Source organism: Anabrus simplex, chromosome 1, assembly GCF_040414725.1.
Source record: "Anabrus simplex isolate iqAnaSimp1 chromosome 1, ASM4041472v1, whole genome shotgun sequence".
NCBI classification, from domain to species: domain Eukaryota; kingdom Metazoa; phylum Arthropoda; class Insecta; order Orthoptera; family Tettigoniidae; genus Anabrus; species Anabrus simplex.
In genome coordinates, this window is record NC_090265.1 from 711,894,911 (window position 1) to 711,914,983 (window position 20,073).

Sequence of the window (20,073 nt, forward strand, 5' to 3'; positions counted from 1 at the left end):
AGTAGAAGAGGCAATATGAAAAGGAAATGAATGACTTGTATTTTACTTCTTCTAAGTTTTACAGTGTCTACCCCCGTTCATTTCCTTTTCATATTGCCTCTTCTACTGATCCTATGCATTGTTTTCCGTTTCTTAATCGGCTGATGATGACCTGGACTAGGGTTGAAACCAGTACCATTTCTAATTATTATTAAATGAGAATGTAATTCACTACATTCCTTATTCTTTGGTACTGAATAGGTGGAATCTCCTTATCAATTATTTCAATTTTATTTAGTGGTCTTGTCGATAAATACTACATAACTAAAGTGATATAGTATTAAATTTCCGATCATTTATGTCTTATACATTTTTAGTGTACCGGCTATGATAACGGAGATATTCACGAATTAGGATTTTTGTTGCTTAAGTCCATATCAGTGCCGAGTCATGAAACAATGGGTGAGCAGAATTTAATGAAAATCGGTATGTAAAGTCGGAGAATAAGGAACTACACTCTACGCTATAAATAATTTTATAAGACACCCTAATATCACAGAGTCAAAAGAAAACTAGATATGAAGGTCTACAATCAAGAAAGCTCATAAAATTGATCAACAATAACATTACATTGGTCATTGTTGTGATGTCCTTTGTGTCTTCTGTTGCCACTCACCTCTGATAGATGGGATTACTGTTGCATACTGAGTATTTTTTAAAAATTTGCTTTATGTTGCACCGACACAGATAGATTTTATGGTGACAATGGGATAGGAAAGGGCTAGGAGTAGGAAGGATGCGGCCGTGGCCTTCATTAAGGTACAGCCCCTGCACTTGCCTGGTGTGAAAATGGGAAAAAACAGAATCCATCTTCAGAACTGCCAACAGTGGGGTTCGAACCCACTATCTCCCGGATGCAAGCTCACAGCTGCATGCCCCTAACCGCACGGCCAATTTGCCCGGTCGTACCGAGTATAACAGCCTGCCTGAATATTGGCGAGAAGTAGCTGGAGAGTTAGATTTCTTATTTAGCATGCCATTCCTCTGGTTCATAAAGTTTCTGATACTACTGGTACGTAACGCACCAGTTCATCATAGCATTTAAGCTATTCAATCCCCACTCTGTGGCACTGATTGGAATGAGCAGTGTGCACACTTACATAAATAATGCCAGAGGAGTGTTCACACCTATCTGCGGCCTGGTCATTCCAGCATTGGGACCGATAGATTGGCAGCGTAGTACTGTTCATTAAAAGTCAGAAAATGTGCGAGTTTTCATTTGATCGAATATTTTATATGATAAGATTGCTTTTAATCGCTACATTCATACCGACATTTTTGTAATGTTCTATATTCGCTGACTTCAGTTAGAAAGCCACAAAGACAGTCTTTCTGAGAATCCCATAGCGAAGCACGGGTACATCAGCTAGTTTTGTATATATGTCAGTAATTATATAACTGTTCATGTGTTAATTTGATGGGGCCACAAGTGCTAGATAGAATAGAGCCTTAATATAGTATCAGATAAAAGTAATGTGGTTCTGATTCAGGTGAGTAAACCCATAAATTCTAGTTGATTTTCATATAATCTGTAATGGAAAGAAAAAAAAAAGAATGGATGAAATATACGTGCTGGTTAATATATATGAGGTCTATAACTGAGTAAATACAAGGGTGTGACTTTCTCTTTTTTCATGCAGCCCACTAAAACGGCCTGATCTTGTTTGTATGGAAGTTTTGTCTTCGACTGACATGCTTCTAACTGGCGAGGTAACACTGATATGACTAGTGGGGAGGGAGGTATTGAGAGGAGCAGCAGGGCGTGTTGGGGAAGTGATGCGTCTAAGTATTGTTTTTGTATGCTGGGGGTAAGGCTTATTCTTACTGTAAGATTGTGTGCAAATAAGTGGAGTGAAGGTCTCAAATAATATGTTCCTTCTTTTGTTACTGGAGCGGTTCCTATACTGGGCAATGCCAACGTGAATGTTTTCTAGAATGTTATGTAAAGGTCCCTTTTTTCCATTTTGCAGAATCTTCAGATTTTGGTCTAGTGTAGTATAATCATGATTAGTCTTCGTAGTGTGCAATCATGGATGAAAAACGTTTTATTGCATTACAATGTTATGTATATATTGTAATAAAATTCCAACCTGTTTGTCCAACGTAAGTACACCCTCAAAATTGGCACTCTAATTTGTAAATTCCTGAGTTATTGTATCTATCATTATTATTATGGGAGTTAGTTTTGAATTGGTGTAGCTGGTGTAACTACTACTACCACTACCCTTACTATTAATTTCCTTCACACAATATACTACAATTTGGTTGCAAGTAACAACTCTCATTGGTTCAACACCACTTGCTGTAATAAGCAACAAAATTCGGAGAGCATGCCTCTTATCTCAATTATTCTCAAGGCGAGGTGATAACTCACACATCTGGCAATATACAGCAATATGGATCAGGATAATTGTAGATTACGGTTGCATTTCTACAAATGAGGATTGTACTTGGAAAGAGAATCCCTTATTCTTCTTCTTCCGAATTTGGCCAACTGTGGACCGCATAGAACTTAAGGCTTGTTGGCCTTTCTTCTCTTCCGTGAACCTTTTCATTCTCTTGCTTCGTATTTTTCTCTCCTCCTCAGAGATTATCCGGTTGGGCTTCTTTTTAGGTGGTTTGTCCTCAAAAAATTTGATTTTGTTGATTATGTTTCTAAACTCTTTCCTTTTATTGATCACCTCTAGTGTAATTCCAACTTCTTCTGCATCTCTTTTGACCTCTTCTACCCACTTAGTGGTGGCCTTCAATCCTACAATGTACTTAAAGATCTTTTTGGTCGGTCTGCTTTCATCCATTCTTACTAGATGTCCGTAGAAGTTCAACCTTCGCTTCCTCATTGTGTCTGAGATCACTTCCGTATGTTTATAAAGATCCTTGTTTTTCCTTTTTTTCCAGGTTCCATCTGTAGTTTTCTGGGATCCCAGAATCTTCCTTAGGATCTTCCTTTCTATCTTTTCCAGTTTTTGTAGCTCCCTTTTTTATTCAAAATAAGACACTCTGAGGCATACAATCCTTCTGGTTTGATTACTGAATGATAGTATCGGATTTTGGCCATGTAGGATATTGCCCGTTTGTTGTACATACTCTGGGTTAGTGTGTAGGCCAATTCTAATTTTCTGATTCTTCCTTTGATAGCCTGTTTGTCTAGCCCATTGGGTTGGATCCATTCTCCCAGGTATCTGAACTTCTCTGCCCTTTTAATCTTCCCATACTTTATCTCCATGTACTTCTGATTTCGGTGCCTATACTCCATATACTCCGTCTTTCCATAAGAAACTTTAAGACCTGCTTTTCCGGCGATTTCGTGCAGTTTCTCTATCATCTTTATAGCGTCTTCTCGATTTTTAGCTAAGACAGCGAGGTTATCGGCAAAAGCTAGACATTTAATTTTCAAGTTCTGGCCTTCTCTTCCACGCTGTATTCCTCTTATCCCTTCCGATTTCAGAGCTTCTTCCCAAGTTTTCATTATTTTCTCCAAAACTAGGTTGAAGAAGATCGGGGACAGTCCATCTCCTTGTCTGACCCCTGTCTTAATTTCGAACGGGTCAGATATATATCCGAGGAACTTGACTTTCGAGATGGTATCTGTCAGGGTTTGTTTAATGAGTTCTCTAGTTTTCTTGTCAATTCCAAACTCCTCTAGGACTTTAAATAAGGTTTGTCTGTCTATTGAGTCATATGCTTTTGTGAAATAGATAAAGATGACTACGGTGTTCTGACTCCTTACTGCTCTTGTTCGCAGTATACTTTTGAGGTTGAAAATTTGTTCTGCGCACGACCTTCCTTTTCGGAAACCAGCTTGGTATTCTCCAATGAGGTGGTCAGTCTGTTCCTGAACTCTGTTTAGTAGAACTTTAGAGAATATCTTATAAGCAATTGACAGTAACGAGATTCCTCTGTAGTTGTTCGGGTCTGTTCGGTTACCTTTCTTGTGAAGCGGATGTATAAGCGCACATTTCCAGTCTGCAGGGATCTTTCCAGTTTTCCATATAACTTCTATACAGCGATGAATTGCTTCCGCTGTGATTTCTCCTCCAATCTTCCACTACGCCATCTTCACATGGCGCTTTGTTATCCTTAAGCTCTTTGATTACCTGTTTGATTTCGTCTAGATTTGGAGGTTTAGAATCTGGGTTCTCATGGATTGGTTGCTGGGTTTCTAGTCTGTCCAGAGGTTCTTCACAGTTTAGCAGCTCTTTGAAATAGTCTGCTAGGAGTTGGCAGTTTCCCTTGTTATTGGTAGCAATGCTGCCGTCTGTTCGCTGGAAGCAGAGACTTGGTGGTTGATAATCTTGTAGTTCCTCTTTGAATATTCTGTAAAAATTTCTGGTGTTATTCTTTCTAAATTCTTCTTCTGCCTTTTCCACCCTATCTCTGTCATATTTTCCCTTTTCACCTCGTATGATTTTGGCTGATTCCTTCCTTTGATTCCTGAACTCTGTCTTGTCGGAATTCCACCTCTTCCAGGTTTTTAATCTTTTTTCAAGTGCTTCATCACATTTTTCAGTCCACCACCTGTGCTTACGTTTTCGTGGAGGGTTCCCCAAACCTTCAGATGCTTTGATCAAGGGTACTTTCATTTCTTCCCAGTTATTCACGTCCAGGTTAGACAGATTCTTGATGTACTTTTCTTTGTTCTGCTTTAGTATTTCTGTATTGATTCTGGGTTTCTTGTTAGCTTTTGGCTTGATTCTGTTCGGTAGGAATCTTGTTTTGATTTCCGAGAGGTAATGGTCTGAATCAATGCTGGCACTTTTTCTTACTTTTACATTAAGAATTTCTTTTCGATTTCTGGCTGTTATTGCCACATGGTCTATCTGAAATTCCCCCAGCATTGCATTAGGGGAAACCCATGTTTTCTTCTTCTTTGGGAGTGCTTTGAAGTATGTGGACATTAATTTGAGGCTGAATTGTCTACAGAAGGCAATGAGTCTTTCACCGTTCCTATTTGTTCGTTTATGTGCCGGGTAGTCTCCTACAATTTTTCTGTACTTTTTTTTCCCTGCCCACCTGAGCACTGAAGTCACCAAGCAAGATCTTGTGTGATGTGGAGGGATTTTTGAAGTTGCATCTTCGAGCATTTCCCAGAAATCTTCCACCTTTTCTGGGTTTTTCTTATCTTCATTTATTGGTGCGTGCGCATTGATAATCGTATACACCTTATTTCCCGACTTGAAAGAGAGGAGTGAGATCCTCTCCGATAGTGAAGCGAAATCAATTACGGATTCAATTATGTTCTTTTTGACTACAAAGGCTGTTCCAAGAATAGTTACGTTGGAGTTGTTCTTTATAGCAGGTTTTCCTTTGTAGATTCTGTAACTTTCTGAATCCACTGGGTTTTCATCAAGGTATCTGGTTTCTTGTAATACCATTAAGCAAATGTTCCGTTCTTCCATAACTTTGATTAGCTGCTTCAGTTGATATTCAACGTTCCAAGCAGGTGTTTTTGCTTGGGTCGTACCTTCTATGATGAGGTTCTGGGAAGCTCCGACTCTTCCCCACATGATGTTTCAGGCTCTCCAGAACCCGACGGCCTGATTGCATCACTCATGGCGATGGGGGATTTCCGTTTCCAGCTGCCCCCTGGAGTAATCTTTACCTAAAGTGTTTCCATCATGCCTTAAGTTGAAAATAATTGAGAGGATGGGTACAGCCCATACCTCAGTGTTAAAACTGAAGTTGTAAGCGCCAGAGTTTATTTTAAGCCGCCCCTAACCTGGAGAACAGACGCCTTTTGCAGCCGCCCCTAACCTGGAGAACAGACGCTGCGTGTGTTTCAAAGATAGTTCTTCCACCTTCTTCGCCGTTGGGAATTATATTCCTCATCTGCCATTGAAGCTGTTGACTTTCTGGATTTATATTGTACTCGTTTTAATCCCCTGAGTACAGGGTTGCCCCTTCTGCCCTCTCCGCCATACCGAAGTCCACCTTCTCTGCCGCAGACGCCATTGAGGTCTTCACCCATAACCCTGGGTTGGGCCTTCCATATTTATGACCCCTGGAGAGAGGGTGTCCCAGTATTATCAACCCCCAGGAATTGGGCTGCCTGTTGGTCCGCGGGTTCCTTTCTGTGGTATTTGAACCAGCCCACATTTCTGTGAGACCCCTATGAATCCCTTATTATTATTATTATTATTATTATTATTAAAAGAAAACTGACTTTATAACTATACTTTATGTCACAATGAACTAGCATTGCTGTATTTTAACACTAAAAATATACCCTGTGAGATTTGTTGTTACATATACAAAAAATTTGATCTAAATAAAGAAAGCTATTGGCATGAACTTGAATTGAACTATGATATCGCTGCTGATTACATTCTTCATGTTATTTATGCATAACATGTCTGATGCTGTAATTACCTGATGTCTGCACACACCACTGTTGAACTTGAAATTCCTGGGAAAAAACCATTGAGTTGAAGTCAGGAGCCATCTGCTGTTATCTTCTTATGTAACCTGGAGTTGACCTACATTCCCTGTCCGAATGTAGTAAGCTCCAATGCGGTTACGTCCACTCAATATTTATAGTTAGAAATTGGAAAACTTTACTGAAGCACCTGTAATATCCAGGCATACTATCTAGTTTCACACGTCCTGATAGCTAATATAAAGACTGTTGAAATAAATACAACAGTTCTATGCGATGTTAGATGTATCTACGTTAGATACATAGTAGAATTCAATAAAGAATTTGAAGTACCATGATGACTTAACTGCATATATTGGTTAAATTTAATATATATATTTCCTATACCTCTGAAGACCACGGCACTAAATCTCTGGTGAATCTACTGAAATACACTTACATTGCAAAGTTCTACCTGCTCCTTCACTATCAGCCAAGTACAAGTCACTACTCGGATCAGACCACTCCACTTAGACTTCTTCGACGTGAACACCACTCTTAGACCACTGCTTAGCTCTGGCCACCACTCTTACATCGACTTATATAAACTCGTGATGACCACTCATCTCCCTACTATCTGGTCATTCCTTCCACATCGACACATGGTAGAGGGTGAATACGGACACACTATCGAAACCACGTGGCCACGCACTATACAAATGTAGTCATGTGTCTTAATAGATTCCCCGCGCGTCGAAACGATTACTACAAAGATGTCCCAGTGGAAAATATATTTGCCTAATACAGCCTCGGTTACAAAATATCACACCAGCTCACCTACCCACAGTTACAAGCCACAGCATGACCATTTCAAATCAACAAATCTCACTTATTTATGTACAGAATAATTATGAACAAAATTCCCTTATCCAATGATTAAATGACATAATATGCATGAAACCTAATTAAATTACAGTCTGTAACCCGTAGTAGGTGACATGGTACCTGAGCTGCAAGAAAACATTTAAGTTTTTATTCTGGATGAATAGAACTATTGGACGGTGATCTCAAGAGTGTTTTCTATACATCAAGAAATTGTAATTTTATTTTGTTTTCTCGGTGAAAATTTATTTGAAAATTATGTTTAAAAAAGTAGCCACTTGGTATTTCAATGAAGGAGGTTGTGTGAAAATGTTTTGTGTATCTCGAGAAATTGTTTTTCTTTCTTGGCAAAGACTATCCGAAAATAATTTTGAAAGAAAATTATTTAGAAACAAACTGTTTGGTCATATGAAGAAAAATTGTGTTATGTTTTGTGTATCCCAAGAAAAAGATTATTGGATAAGACTGTTAAAGAACTTTTTTAAAATGCCTCAAGAGATTTAAGACATTTATTTCAATTATTCCAGTGATATCTAGAAAACTCGAAGATTGTATAATTCGGTCTTGCTGATTTTGTTTTAAAATTTTGGTCCAGTTTAAAAATGAACTCCCTATACCGACACGTGTAAGAAATTGATGGTTCAATTGTTGCGTCAGCAATTTCTTCATGGCTTGTCGTTTGCTTGATGCCCATATAAGGTTAGGGTTTTTGTAATTGGTTGTAATTGGTTTAACATGGAGGTGTTTTCCGATTGGCGGTTTGATATCGAACGATTTCCGGTATGATGTGAGGTACGTGTGTGCTACCGTTTTCTTGTCGTCTTTTCATTTTCGATCTTTGAAGGGGTCGGACGCGCGGTGCGCGCGGTCCGGGTCTACGGGGCCAACCTACCTTAAGGTAAGCACGTTTAATTATCTTAAAATTTTGTAATAAGTGATTTTGTTTTCTTCTTTCTAAATTTAACTTTCGTGTGTTTCGGCCTTTCTTCTTAAATTTCGTGAAATGTAAATGTTCTTATCCTGCCAGGAAATCACCTCAGATCTTAGTTTAGGCTATTTCATTTATGCCTCTGTGTTACACGAGGCCATATTTGTTTGGAGGTTTTCTTGTTTTAAAATTTCTCTTATCCTTAATGTTGCAATGTGTCAATTTTCCGTCAGGTTGCCTCCAGTTGCTCTGTATAATGAAATTATGAGAAATGTTTGTAGTCGTCCTATGATGAACCATCCAGTAGATTGTCTGTTATATCCTATCTGGTTTATGGTTCAAGATTCAAGTTGCAGTTGTATTTCTGTTCCTTTTTCACGATCTGTTTTCCATACGTTTCTGTTTTTTTTTTTTCTTGGTTTCTCTAATTATATTTTATACGAAGGGTACGGTCGAGTACGTTATTTTCCTTACAACTACCTACGATCTTACTGCCTCATAGGGTCCAAGTCCGCTTTCCACACTATTCCTGTATGTAGTTGTCATTTAGAACCGGGGGCCGATGACTTTCGATGTTAGGCCCCTTAAAACAACAAGCAAGCCTTTAGAACCTTAAGTTTTTAAATATCCTCTTCCGCATCTTTTATTTTCTTTACGATTTTATTTGTAATGTATGTAGCCAACCTTATCCTTGCTTCCGTTGTGTTTTGATAACTTGCGTGATACCGTTAATACTGTATTGCTGGTATCGGAATGATGGTGATGATTATATTTTATTATTATTATTACTTCGACGTTCACATGATCTGCATCTTTTTGGCCGCGAAAATCAATCCAGGCTACACAGTCTAAATTACAAAATCAGAATATAAAATCTAATGAATCAGGTTAATTAATGATAATAAATGCTGAATGAAATCTGTAACCCTTATGTACGGGGTTACACTGGTTCTGAAAGCTACTTTCATATTGTGTTTTTTTAAAACATTGGTAATTTGGTATGTTATTGTTGTTAAATGTAAACATGCAGAACTTTTCTTTAGGAGTAGAATCTTTAACTAGTGTAGTCTTTGGTTTGTTCTTGTGTTTGTTGATTCTATTTTTGAATGCTATGGTATAGGTAGTACTTACTTTCTAGTAGTTTTTCTGGGATATTGGCATTTTTATGGCTTTATCTATCATGCTGTCATAAGTTGCCTGTTGCACACCTGTATGCAGAGAAGTTTGGTTGATGGTGTTAATGGTATGAGTTGATTTCCTATATTGTAGATGTTAAAAGATAATGTGCTACTGTAGTTGAGCATAATTATTATATCGAGATAATTAAGCAAATTATTATTTTATGATTCTATAGTGAATTGCATGTGCAGATCAATGTTATTAAGTTGCTTGAGTACTCTGTCACTGTAAGTGGCATGTAGGTCTATAATAGCAAAAATATCGACATAACAAGTCCAGTGTCTTATGCCATTGATTTTTTCCGATGATGTTCGAGTGTTCTAATTGAGATATATATATCAGCTAGGATTCCCAAGGCCAGTGAACCCATAGGAAGACCTATCTGCTGATATATTATGTTGTTGTAGGTAAAGCAGTTTTTGTTTAAAGTAAATTTTAAAATTCAGATGAATTAATCTATTTCTCCTAAGCTTAATTTATTAAATTTAGCTAAGCTTCTTGCTCAGGTAAAATTTTTGGTACAATTATTTGACAAAAATTTCCTAAAATCTTTTATAAAATATGCTGTGTTGTACACGGTAAAATATTGCTTCAAACTCATACCAATGACCGCTCTGCCAACTGTTGGCCAAAATTCAGAATTAAATTTGTTTGGCCTGACCTCTGTGAGAATAGGTCTCAGCTACTGAAACTGATTGTTTTGCTCTTTTGCTGTCAGATGAGTAGGTTCTATTGTCAGTGAATAAATCACAAATGACAACACATAGTAAAATTACAGCTTTGAAGTTGCATGTGCAGTTATTAAAAGAAAAAACAGTAGGAAGAGGAGAGCTAGAAGGTGGTGAACCAGACCTTGGGTAGCTAGAAGGGATGATGGAAGGGGATTGTTATCTTTAGTCCAGAATGAATTGAGGTTAGAAGACACTGAATCATACAGGAATTTCTTAAGGGAACTTCGAAAAATTACTCCAGTTAGTTGGATCTAGAATAGCAAAAAAAGATAAAAATATGAGATAAGCTATTCCAGCTGCAATGAGACTGCAAGTAACACTGTGATTTTTTGCCACTGGTGTATCATATACAAACCTCATGTATGCTACCTTCTGGTACCCTGGCTCATATAATCCCTGAAACATGTAGGGAGATACACAATGCATTAAAGGAAGACTATTTGCAGGTAGGACTGTATATTTATTAATTAAAATATCACTACATAAGGGAATTACTATATTTTATGACATATATTTTACTCCACTTCTTCAAGTAGAGCCTCTGTAAGTAGGTTCTGCATTTGTTGTTTTGTAAAAATTTTCAGTCTTTTGTTTTTTCATTTGAAGGAGTTCACAAGCAATGTAGTTTGCAAATGCTTCCTCTGAATCTATAGCTGAAGCCGACATGGATGCTAATACCTGACTAGCACTTGCCAGCACTTTGTCCTCAGGTGAAGCTTTCTTTCTTTTTCTGTTTGATGTGCCTGAAAAGTGGAAAATCCCTCATATTGTAAAAATATCATTAATGAAACCATGCTTTTCTAAGAATATTATTTTAAATTAAATGCAGTAACTCCATTTTACTGAGTATATAATGTTTTGTACCTTCTTTCTGTGGAGGCTGGTTCATCACACTTTGTGCTACAAGCAGGTGTGACTGTGTCAGACTCCTGAACTAGGTCTACCAGTACCCCGTCATCATCTAATGCTATATCATCCATCATCATTGTGGAGCCTCCTTCAAAATCCCGTAAGCAATTAATTTTTATTTCAGATTCCGGACAGAAATGAAAAATGGTTAAATATTGCTCAAGAATTTGAAGAGAAGTGGAACTTCCCAAACTGCATAGGAGGAATTGATGGGAAACATATTCAGTTTGCAGCTCCACGATCAAGTGGATCAAACTATTATAATTACAAGGGCACAAAGAGCATTATTTTACTAGCCGTGGTTGATGCATTATTTTACTAGCAGTGGTTGATGCATTATTTTATTAACAGTGGTTGATGCAACCTATAAATTAATTGGAACATTGGAACTAATGGTCGTGTGAGTGATGGGGACGTTTCAGAAAAGCAATGCGTGACAAAATGCTGAACACACCTCCTCCTAGTCAGCTGCCTGGATGTGACAATGAGTTTCCCTTTGTTTTTGTGACTGATGATGCTTTTCCACTGTCCACAAACATCATGAAACCTTTCTAAACAGAGGATTGACAATGGAGCAAAAGAGATTCAATTACAGGTTGAGTAGGGCAAGGTGTGTTGTGGAAAATGCCTTTGGTATTATAGCTAATATATTTAGAGTTCTTTTAAGTATAATAAACCTATCAGTGGACAAAGTTGAAGCTATTGTTCAAGCCACCTGTAATTTGCATAACTTCCTTGTGGAAGAGAACAAAGCAGTTTACATGTCTCCAACCAGCACAGATCAGGAGAACATAAATGAAGGAAGGCTGCAGCATGGAAACTGGAGAAACAGTCAGTCAATGGGAGAGGCAGAGTGGAAACAGAGCAGCTCAAATACCTCTGAACATAAGAAATAAATTTAAAGATTATTTCAGTGGAGTAGGACAAGCGAAGTGGCAAGAACACTGTGTGAATAGCTACTGATTTTGAAGGCAGAACAAACACTTTTTTGATTTCACTATTTCCTGTTTTGTTTCTCTTTTGTTAATTACTCTGATAATAGGCCTATATGTAAATATAATAAAGTATTATTTCACAGTCTGAATAGACCTAAATGACATGCAACTCAGCAATGCAGGTATCTGAACTCAGTGTCCAACTCCTTGGCTGAATGGTCAGCGTACTGGCCTTCAGTTCAGAGGGTCCCGGGTTCGATTCCCAGCCGGGTCGGGGATTTTAACCTTCATTGGTTAATTCCAATGGCCCGGAGGCTGGGCATTTGTGCTGTCCCCATCATCCCTGCAACTCGCACACCACACCACCACACATAACACTATCCTCCACCACAATAACACGCAGTTACATATTATAGGCACACTTTATCTGGATGCATTTGTGTACAGGGGTGAGGAGTAAGGAGGGAGCTGTCCCGGTTCCGGTAGTGCTGCCAACTGAATGAAAATGAAATCTGAATTGAATCGAGAATATGATCGATATGAAGTTTCTCAACCGTTATTATCTTAAGCCAACAACTGTGTCATATACACATTATATAACATTTCTCAATGTGAATCTTGTTCCTAGCATGAATTCTATACTTTGGCTTTGCTGTGTAAACAACAACAGTACTAGTACGTAAAGTGTGCACCAGATGTCGCACAACGATGTTTAAGCAATTCATAGTTTGTGTTTCAAAGGTTGCCAGTACAAATCTTGAAGATTGCCGAGGTAGACCGATTCAGCACTAGGGTGTAAATGCATCCAGATAAAGTGTGCCGATAATACATATGGCAGATGCTGCCCACCCTCATAGGAGGGTCTGCCTTACAAGGGCTGCACTCAGCTAGAAATAGCCACACGAAATTATTATTTGAACTCAGTAACCAACTTATTCCTACAATTACATATGGCAATTTTTACTTCAACTCATTAGCATCACTAGCAAAAGTAGAGACTAGTATGAATAAGAAGCACCAAAATTAAAATTCCACTACCTTTCTTCTCACATAAAACTGTTACAAGTGTTGCCTGCACTAATACTTCTAATGTTATTTTAATGAATAACTTATACCATAGCAACCTTAGAACCAAACGTCAGTGATTTCGTTCTCTCAAATAAACAGTATTTCAGAAAGGTTTCTTTATTTACTTACTTTTCTAACTTCTTAAATTATGCTACCTTCACTTGTATAGAACATTTTATTATGACGATCATTACAATGCAAGTTATTTCATAAAATAATTAATATACTTCTTATTCAGTGGACTGACCATGACTGTAGACTCAGCAAATCCATCTTCACTGAGCTGTGACATGTCAAGATTAGATTTGCTACTTCTTGGCATGATGTGGTCAGCAAGAAACATCAGTCTGTAGTACCACACAAATGATGGATCATCTGTATACATCATCAGAGCTCATTCCACTTTTCAGTTTGTTAACTTTATTTCTGAAATCATAATGTTAAATCATTAAAACACATAACAGCACATAGTTATGAACACAGGCGTATTTATGAAGGGCTAGACCGAACTTGAGATAGAACATAAATCATCAAATAATTTATCACAGGCCGAGTACAAACTACAGTAAAGGAACAATCATCTCCCAGATCGTGAAATAATAATAATAATAATAATAATAATAATAATAATAATAATAAAGTGAAGGATGAATACTGCACTAACCTTTCGTTGTTGAACTGTGTTTGCAGGCCATTGAACTTGGACTTCACTTCTGAAGAATCCGTGTTTGGCCGGACTTCACACAGTGCAGGTGCAATTTTTTCCTCGGCATCTCTCCTAGCATTCCCATTATGATATAGTGGAGACTTAACTGTATATAAACACGCATGTTTCCTATACTCTTCAATTAAAATTTCAACTGCTTCTTTCGTCCAGCCGGACATGTCTGTTTACTACTTGAGCTTCACAGACCCACCACTACATTGCAGACCTTCACCATATATACTGCTCTGATTGGGTGTTGTATGAAATAATTTGATGAAAATAGGACTTGCTCTAGTTGACAAAACATGTTATCAAATCATGTGTTCGGTAAAATTTGACCATGAGCAACAGTCAATCCATATTGTACAAGGAATTGTTCAATAAATTTTATGAAAAATTTGACCGTGAGCAACAGGCATTAGGGTGCTCTTTATTAGTTTGATAGTGTTGCTGATGGGAAATTGGTATACATGTTGATTATGACAAAGGACTAGACAATGTGATGCTTCAGTGTTATTTATGTCCTTAATTTTGTTACAAAGTTCTAAGCAGTTCTTCAATGATGTGTTCGCTTGAAAGTGGTAGTGCATTTTTAGGAATTTCTGGATGAATTGGGATATTTTGTAACAGGGGCTATTTCTAAAGTTAACGATAGGTCACACTCTCATGTTTACCCAGTTGTACACCTGTTATATATAATCCAGCACACAACATCCTTTCTTCTTTCCATTATAGATTATATGAAAATCCACTAGGATTAATGGATTGACGGTTTTACTCACTTGAATCAAGACCACATTACGCGTATCTGATACTACATTACGGGCTTCTTATATTTATTACACGTAGCCCCATCAAATTAACGCATCAACAGTTATATAATTACTGACATAAATACAAAATATCAAAAACGGACAATTTATGCTTGTACCAATATAATCTATTATTTTTAGAATTTAGATTAATTTAGACAAAAGGACTTCCAAACTCACAACAATTGTTTTCTTTTTGTGTTTTATCAGGTATGTCAACTAAGCTAACACTAAGATAGACTCTTTTAGACACTACAAAAAGAAAAATGAATGTTATCAGTAACATTGTAATCGCAGCATATTTTTAACAATATGCTTTTGTAATTTTATGTTAACCCACCGAGGACAACTATTGAGTTGAAACTCATTTGAGTGAAAAAAAATCCATCTTATTAGATGGTATCTCATATTAAACAGGAGGATTGCAAAATTATCTTGTTGTACGAGTACAGTTATTATCTATGAACATTTAACTTTACTATCAAAGAAAAGACCTGGAATTACATCAGTGAATTGTAAGCTACACCACACTCAAACTAATGCAAATACTACTACTACATACGTTGCATGCATCGTGTACTGCCACCTTTCAGCAGTTAGCGGAAATGTGTATCTTTTTCATTCCCTCTCCTTCACCGCTAGGCAAGCTCACTTTGTCTCTTTCTCTCTCTCTCTCTCTCTCAAAGAACTACTTACTGTGTATGACTAGCGTAGTGCCTACTGTACATATCAGTCTCATTCAACCATTCTGTTTGGGTCCAGTCTTAGATTGAAAGACTAATTTTGATATGACAAGTAATATCCCAGTATATTTTCTGCATTTGTATTTCCCTGTGTTTTTCCAGAAAATGGGTACCCTGTAAAATGAATTTACTATTTCGACTTTCCCTTCCTTACGTTGCACCAACACAGATCTTACGGCGACGATGGGATAGGAAAGGCCTAGAAGTGAAAAGGAAGCAGCTGTGGTTTTAATTAAAATACAGCCCCAGCATTTGCCTGGTGTGAAAATGGGAAACCACGGAAAACCGTGTTCAGGGCTGTTGACAGTGGGGTTTAAACCCACTATCTCCCAGATGCAAGCTCACAGCTGTGTGCCCCAAACCGCATGGTAAACCCACCCGGTCCTCTGGTATTTTCGAAGACTTCTACTATTTTGATTAAAATTCTTGTTAGCAGCTCTAAGGCACTGCTTTCTAGTGCAATTCCCTTGTATGAGTTAGAGCCGTTGGGTTTGCCTTTCCCTTTATAGATTTTTAAAGTGTCTAATTCCTCCATTCTTTGGTGATATTTCCTGACTCTAGGCATTTGTTATAAACAGCTTGGACCAGAGTTCTGCCAGACACTGCAACAATTCCTTTAAGTGTTCATTAAAAAATCTGACTGGTCCCGTAGCTTTTTTAAATGTTGTTACGTTGATGGTGTCCATCACTTCCTTCATAATGATGGGGATATGGCTTCAAGTTGGTTGCTGCATTCAATTTCATATGCCACTAGTTGCTCTGTACTGTTAAGAATGTTTAGGAACCTTGATGATCTTCTGGGTCTGATGACTACATGGGGTTCCTTTATTGCTTCTTCGGCGATTCTTTCACCTTCTTTCTCCATATATTGAGTATGTTTTAGTATATTCTTGTAATATCTCTGTCTTTCCCTCTAAACTTGTTGGTCTACTGGTTTTGACGTTATTCTGGCTTAGTGCAGTATATTTAATGCAGTTTGCCTTTCTGCGTAATACTCTTTATCGAACCACAGTTTGGCTTTCCTTATGTTCAGTTTGTGGGTTATGCTTGCTCTTAACATCATGTTGATTGTTCATAGGATTGTGTTTAGGTAGTCCTTTACTGAAGAACAACAAAACGGTACTATCAGCTGGCAGTATGACTACAATGTGTCACAATGGAAACAAATTTTGGCACAAAACTTCCCCTTACAAAACAGCACTAAAACGGAATAGAGATTTGAAGAGAAAGATGAACATTCACTGCCACAACTTTCCAAAACCTACAGGTCAAACCAATATTCTAACGTATCCAGAACAATGGTCTTCTCTCCTCTTCATTCTCCAACTTTGGCAACACTTGATTATTACAAGTGAAGTCGTCCGAGCCGCGGAACATAGGATCTCTAACCTACCTTTCGCCAAGGATCAAGCTAAGAACTACACCAGGGGAGGCGAGAGCTCCCGTACGGTCGTCTCTTGCGACAATCGGGGGATACCACGGATGTATTCTATCGCCTCCACACACAACGTTAATTTAATTGAAAAAACTTAAGTTCAGAGATATGCGTTCACAATTTATATATAGGCGCAGTTTCGCTTATAAATAAAAATGTCGCTCGATATACGCATTAAGGGGCGAGGAACGAGGCATAGCGCGAAACAATTGCTTCTTTGATCTATCAGTGAAAATGCAAAACAGTCTACAACACTGAAAAGCACTTTAACCACTTGGAACAAATAGTAGTAGTAGTTTTTTTTTTTTTTTTTTTTTTTTTTTTGCATGATCAACACTAGTTCAAGCTTACCTGTTACTGAATCGTCTAAGCCTCCGCTTTTCAATTTTTTCGAAGAATCTGAGAAACTCTCGTCACTTCCCGGTCTCTTATTTATAACTTTACTGTCACTTGGAGAATCGAAATTAAGACGGGTGACAAACGAAGCACCGGAAGATCTCCGGTTTTTCAGACGCGACATGAGAGCACTAGACCGAAACTCTTCAAGCATGCGAGTAACACAAGTTGGATCATCTTCTTTTGAACACGACATTTTTCAAGAACGCTTATTTAATTTAGTTCAACATCAAACATGCAACTAACACATCACACAACCCATACGACGCGTATTACAAATATTACAACCAAAGAAGCAAAGATCATGGGTAAGATGATCTAACAACCAAAGATAATGAGTGAGTAAGAGATGACTCTCAACGTTATTTTTCACTTCTGTACGCAACGGCTGCCAGGAATTATACGCTAGCGCTCCTGGCATCAGCAGATCTGAACTAAAATTACCGGGCGGGCGATTTAAATCGTTTAGCGCGGCGGGTGCCCAGGTTCTCATCCTCCCTCCACTCTTAAATACTACATTTATTTTTTTATCTTTTTATTTCTTTCATATTCTTTTCTTTCTTTCTTTCTTCCTTTCTTTCTTTCTTTCTTTCTTTCTTTCTTTCTTTCCTTCTTTCTTTCTGTTACCTTTTTCTGAAACACTGCATTCTGAACAAAGATATACCTAGAGGTTGGCCTGTATTTTTTATTATTATTATTATTATTATTATTATTATTATTATTATTATTATAACAATATTTTTTGCTGGAGAAAACAAGCTTACCAGCCTGTGCTGCTTACTATAATTTTATATTTACTAATTCACAAACCCATGAAGGATGGGAGTGACCGGCCTGACCTGTGCTGCTTTTTTTCTGCTGAGGAAAAAGGGGCTAAATCACAAAGGGAGTAAGGAAGGAAGGAAGTGACCAGAAGGTGAGTGGGATTAGCAATCCTTATGACGGATTAAGAACTATGACAGAAATGGACACTAACATCACCTCGTACGTCAATCCTCTTTAACACTATTTAAGCCAACCTCAACAGTCAATAGGATCAAGCTAAGCCACTTATGCAGGAAATGAAATATAAATACAATGTAAGAAAGAAAGCCATATACAGAAACCAAAGTGATTAAAGGAAACTCATATGCTAAGGAGGAAGTTTGTAGGATTCAAAGGTAAACTGAAATGAAACATGATCTTTTGATTAATGGAGCTATATTCTACCTACTATCCACAGTATTACAGGTATAAAAATGTGTAGAAACTTTCCAAAAAGTTTAGTGAGCATAGTATATCATAATTTCATGACATTACATTCAGTAGTGTTAATCATCAATTAATATTCATCAGTTAGAAATCAGTCCCGCTCCATGGCTAAATGGTTAGCGTGCTGGCCTTTGGTCAGAGGAGTCCCGGGTTCGATTCCAGGCAGGGTCGGAAAATTTAACCATCATTGGTTAATTTCGTTGGCACGGGGGCTGGGTGTATGTGTTGTCTTAATCATCATTTCATCCTCATCACAACGCGCAGGTCGCCTACGTGGATCAAATAAAAAGACCTACACCTGGTGAGCCGAACTTGTCTTCGGACACTCCCGTCACTAAAAGCCATGCGCCATTTCATTTTTTCAGTTAGAAAACAATACAATACAACGCAAAAACAAAATCATTCATTTATGAAAGAAAGACTGGAACTGAAAAGTTACAACATAATACTTTTCTCCCTTTTTGAAGTCTAACGTTGCACTGACATGTCAAAAGTTTTCGGCAACATAATTTGTATTTTCTCAAGGAACACACTATATGATACATCTTTCAGTCTGTCAAATGAGGCACCTAGGGCCACACACTGAGAAATATTAGGATTTGTACTTCTCTGCTAGAGGATGGCAAGTCTCTGGCAGAGTAGTGTTTGAAGAAACCAAGACATGATAGCACGTACTCTGTTCCTACATACTGCACCAAAACACAACATATCATTCAGTCAATCATCTGCATTTAGATTATAAACAATATCAAGGTACAAAATTGTATGCATCTTTTGTATTCACTGTTCTTCACTATTTACAGTACTTAAAAATGTTCTATTTTACGTGACAGTAGGATATATATAAATTTCTCTGCTACACGGAAAAGGATAGAATCATGAATATGTTTGTGGGCCTAAAAGACAAGAGAGCGATTACAGATTCTGTGATTGTTCCCTCTTACAACGCGCAGGAGGTACAAATGCTTCCTTTCAGTCCATCTGCAGGAGAGGAGTTCCAATAAATTGAAAGAAACATGTAGCATCAAGATCTACGTATAATAATACGGCAGTTGATCCAGCACAAAACATTCCCATGCCCCGTCACAAGATAGCTCCACCTATTGAGATCTACGTTCAAGGAATTGGTCTCTAATTTACGTACACAGGGCCGGAACTAGGAGATTTGTCAGGGTGGGCAAAGATCAGTTTGCCGCCCTCCATCCCCCGACCCCCTTCCTTTCCCTCACCCTACCGCTAAAATATAATACCTCCGTAAGCTATATTTTTAGTTGCGGCAGTTCAAATTACACACCATATGTATACTATTAAGAAGTTTTATTTATGAAGAAAAACACTTATATTAATATACTTATACATATTAATACATACATTACACTTATATTGAAAAACGCTTATATTAATACACTTATACATGACTATTACAAATAATTTGTTTGTAGTGTAACTCAATTGTAACTACGCAAAAATTTGTTATGTATTGTACCTCAAAATTGAATTCTTCGAGCCGTCTTAGCTGCAAATGTACTGATGATGTCATCAACGTTGATTAGGGATGCTCGTTTGTGTTCAGTTGATATTATACTTAGATTAGAGAGTCTCTCCTGTCCCATTGTACTTCCCATGTAGCTTTTGATGATTTTGAGTTTGCTAAAACTTCGTTCTCCAGATGGAACTGTAACTGACAACGTGCGGAACATTCTC

General features: G+C 37.7%; 1 protein-coding gene across 1 annotated transcript in view; it reads right to left on the reverse strand.

The window, feature by feature from the left end:
• Mad1 (Mitotic arrest-deficient 1) overlaps positions 1-17,435 on the reverse strand; it is a 333,861-nt gene extending 316,426 nt beyond the window's left edge. Inside the window, exon 1 of the mRNA XM_067136015.2 lies at positions 17,074-17,435. Coding sequence (XP_066992116.1) covers positions 17,074-17,314 — 241 coding nt within the window. The 5' untranslated portion in view covers positions 17,315-17,435. The remainder of the gene's footprint in view (positions 1-17,073) is intronic.
• Positions 17,436-20,073: the final 2,638 nt, after the last annotated feature.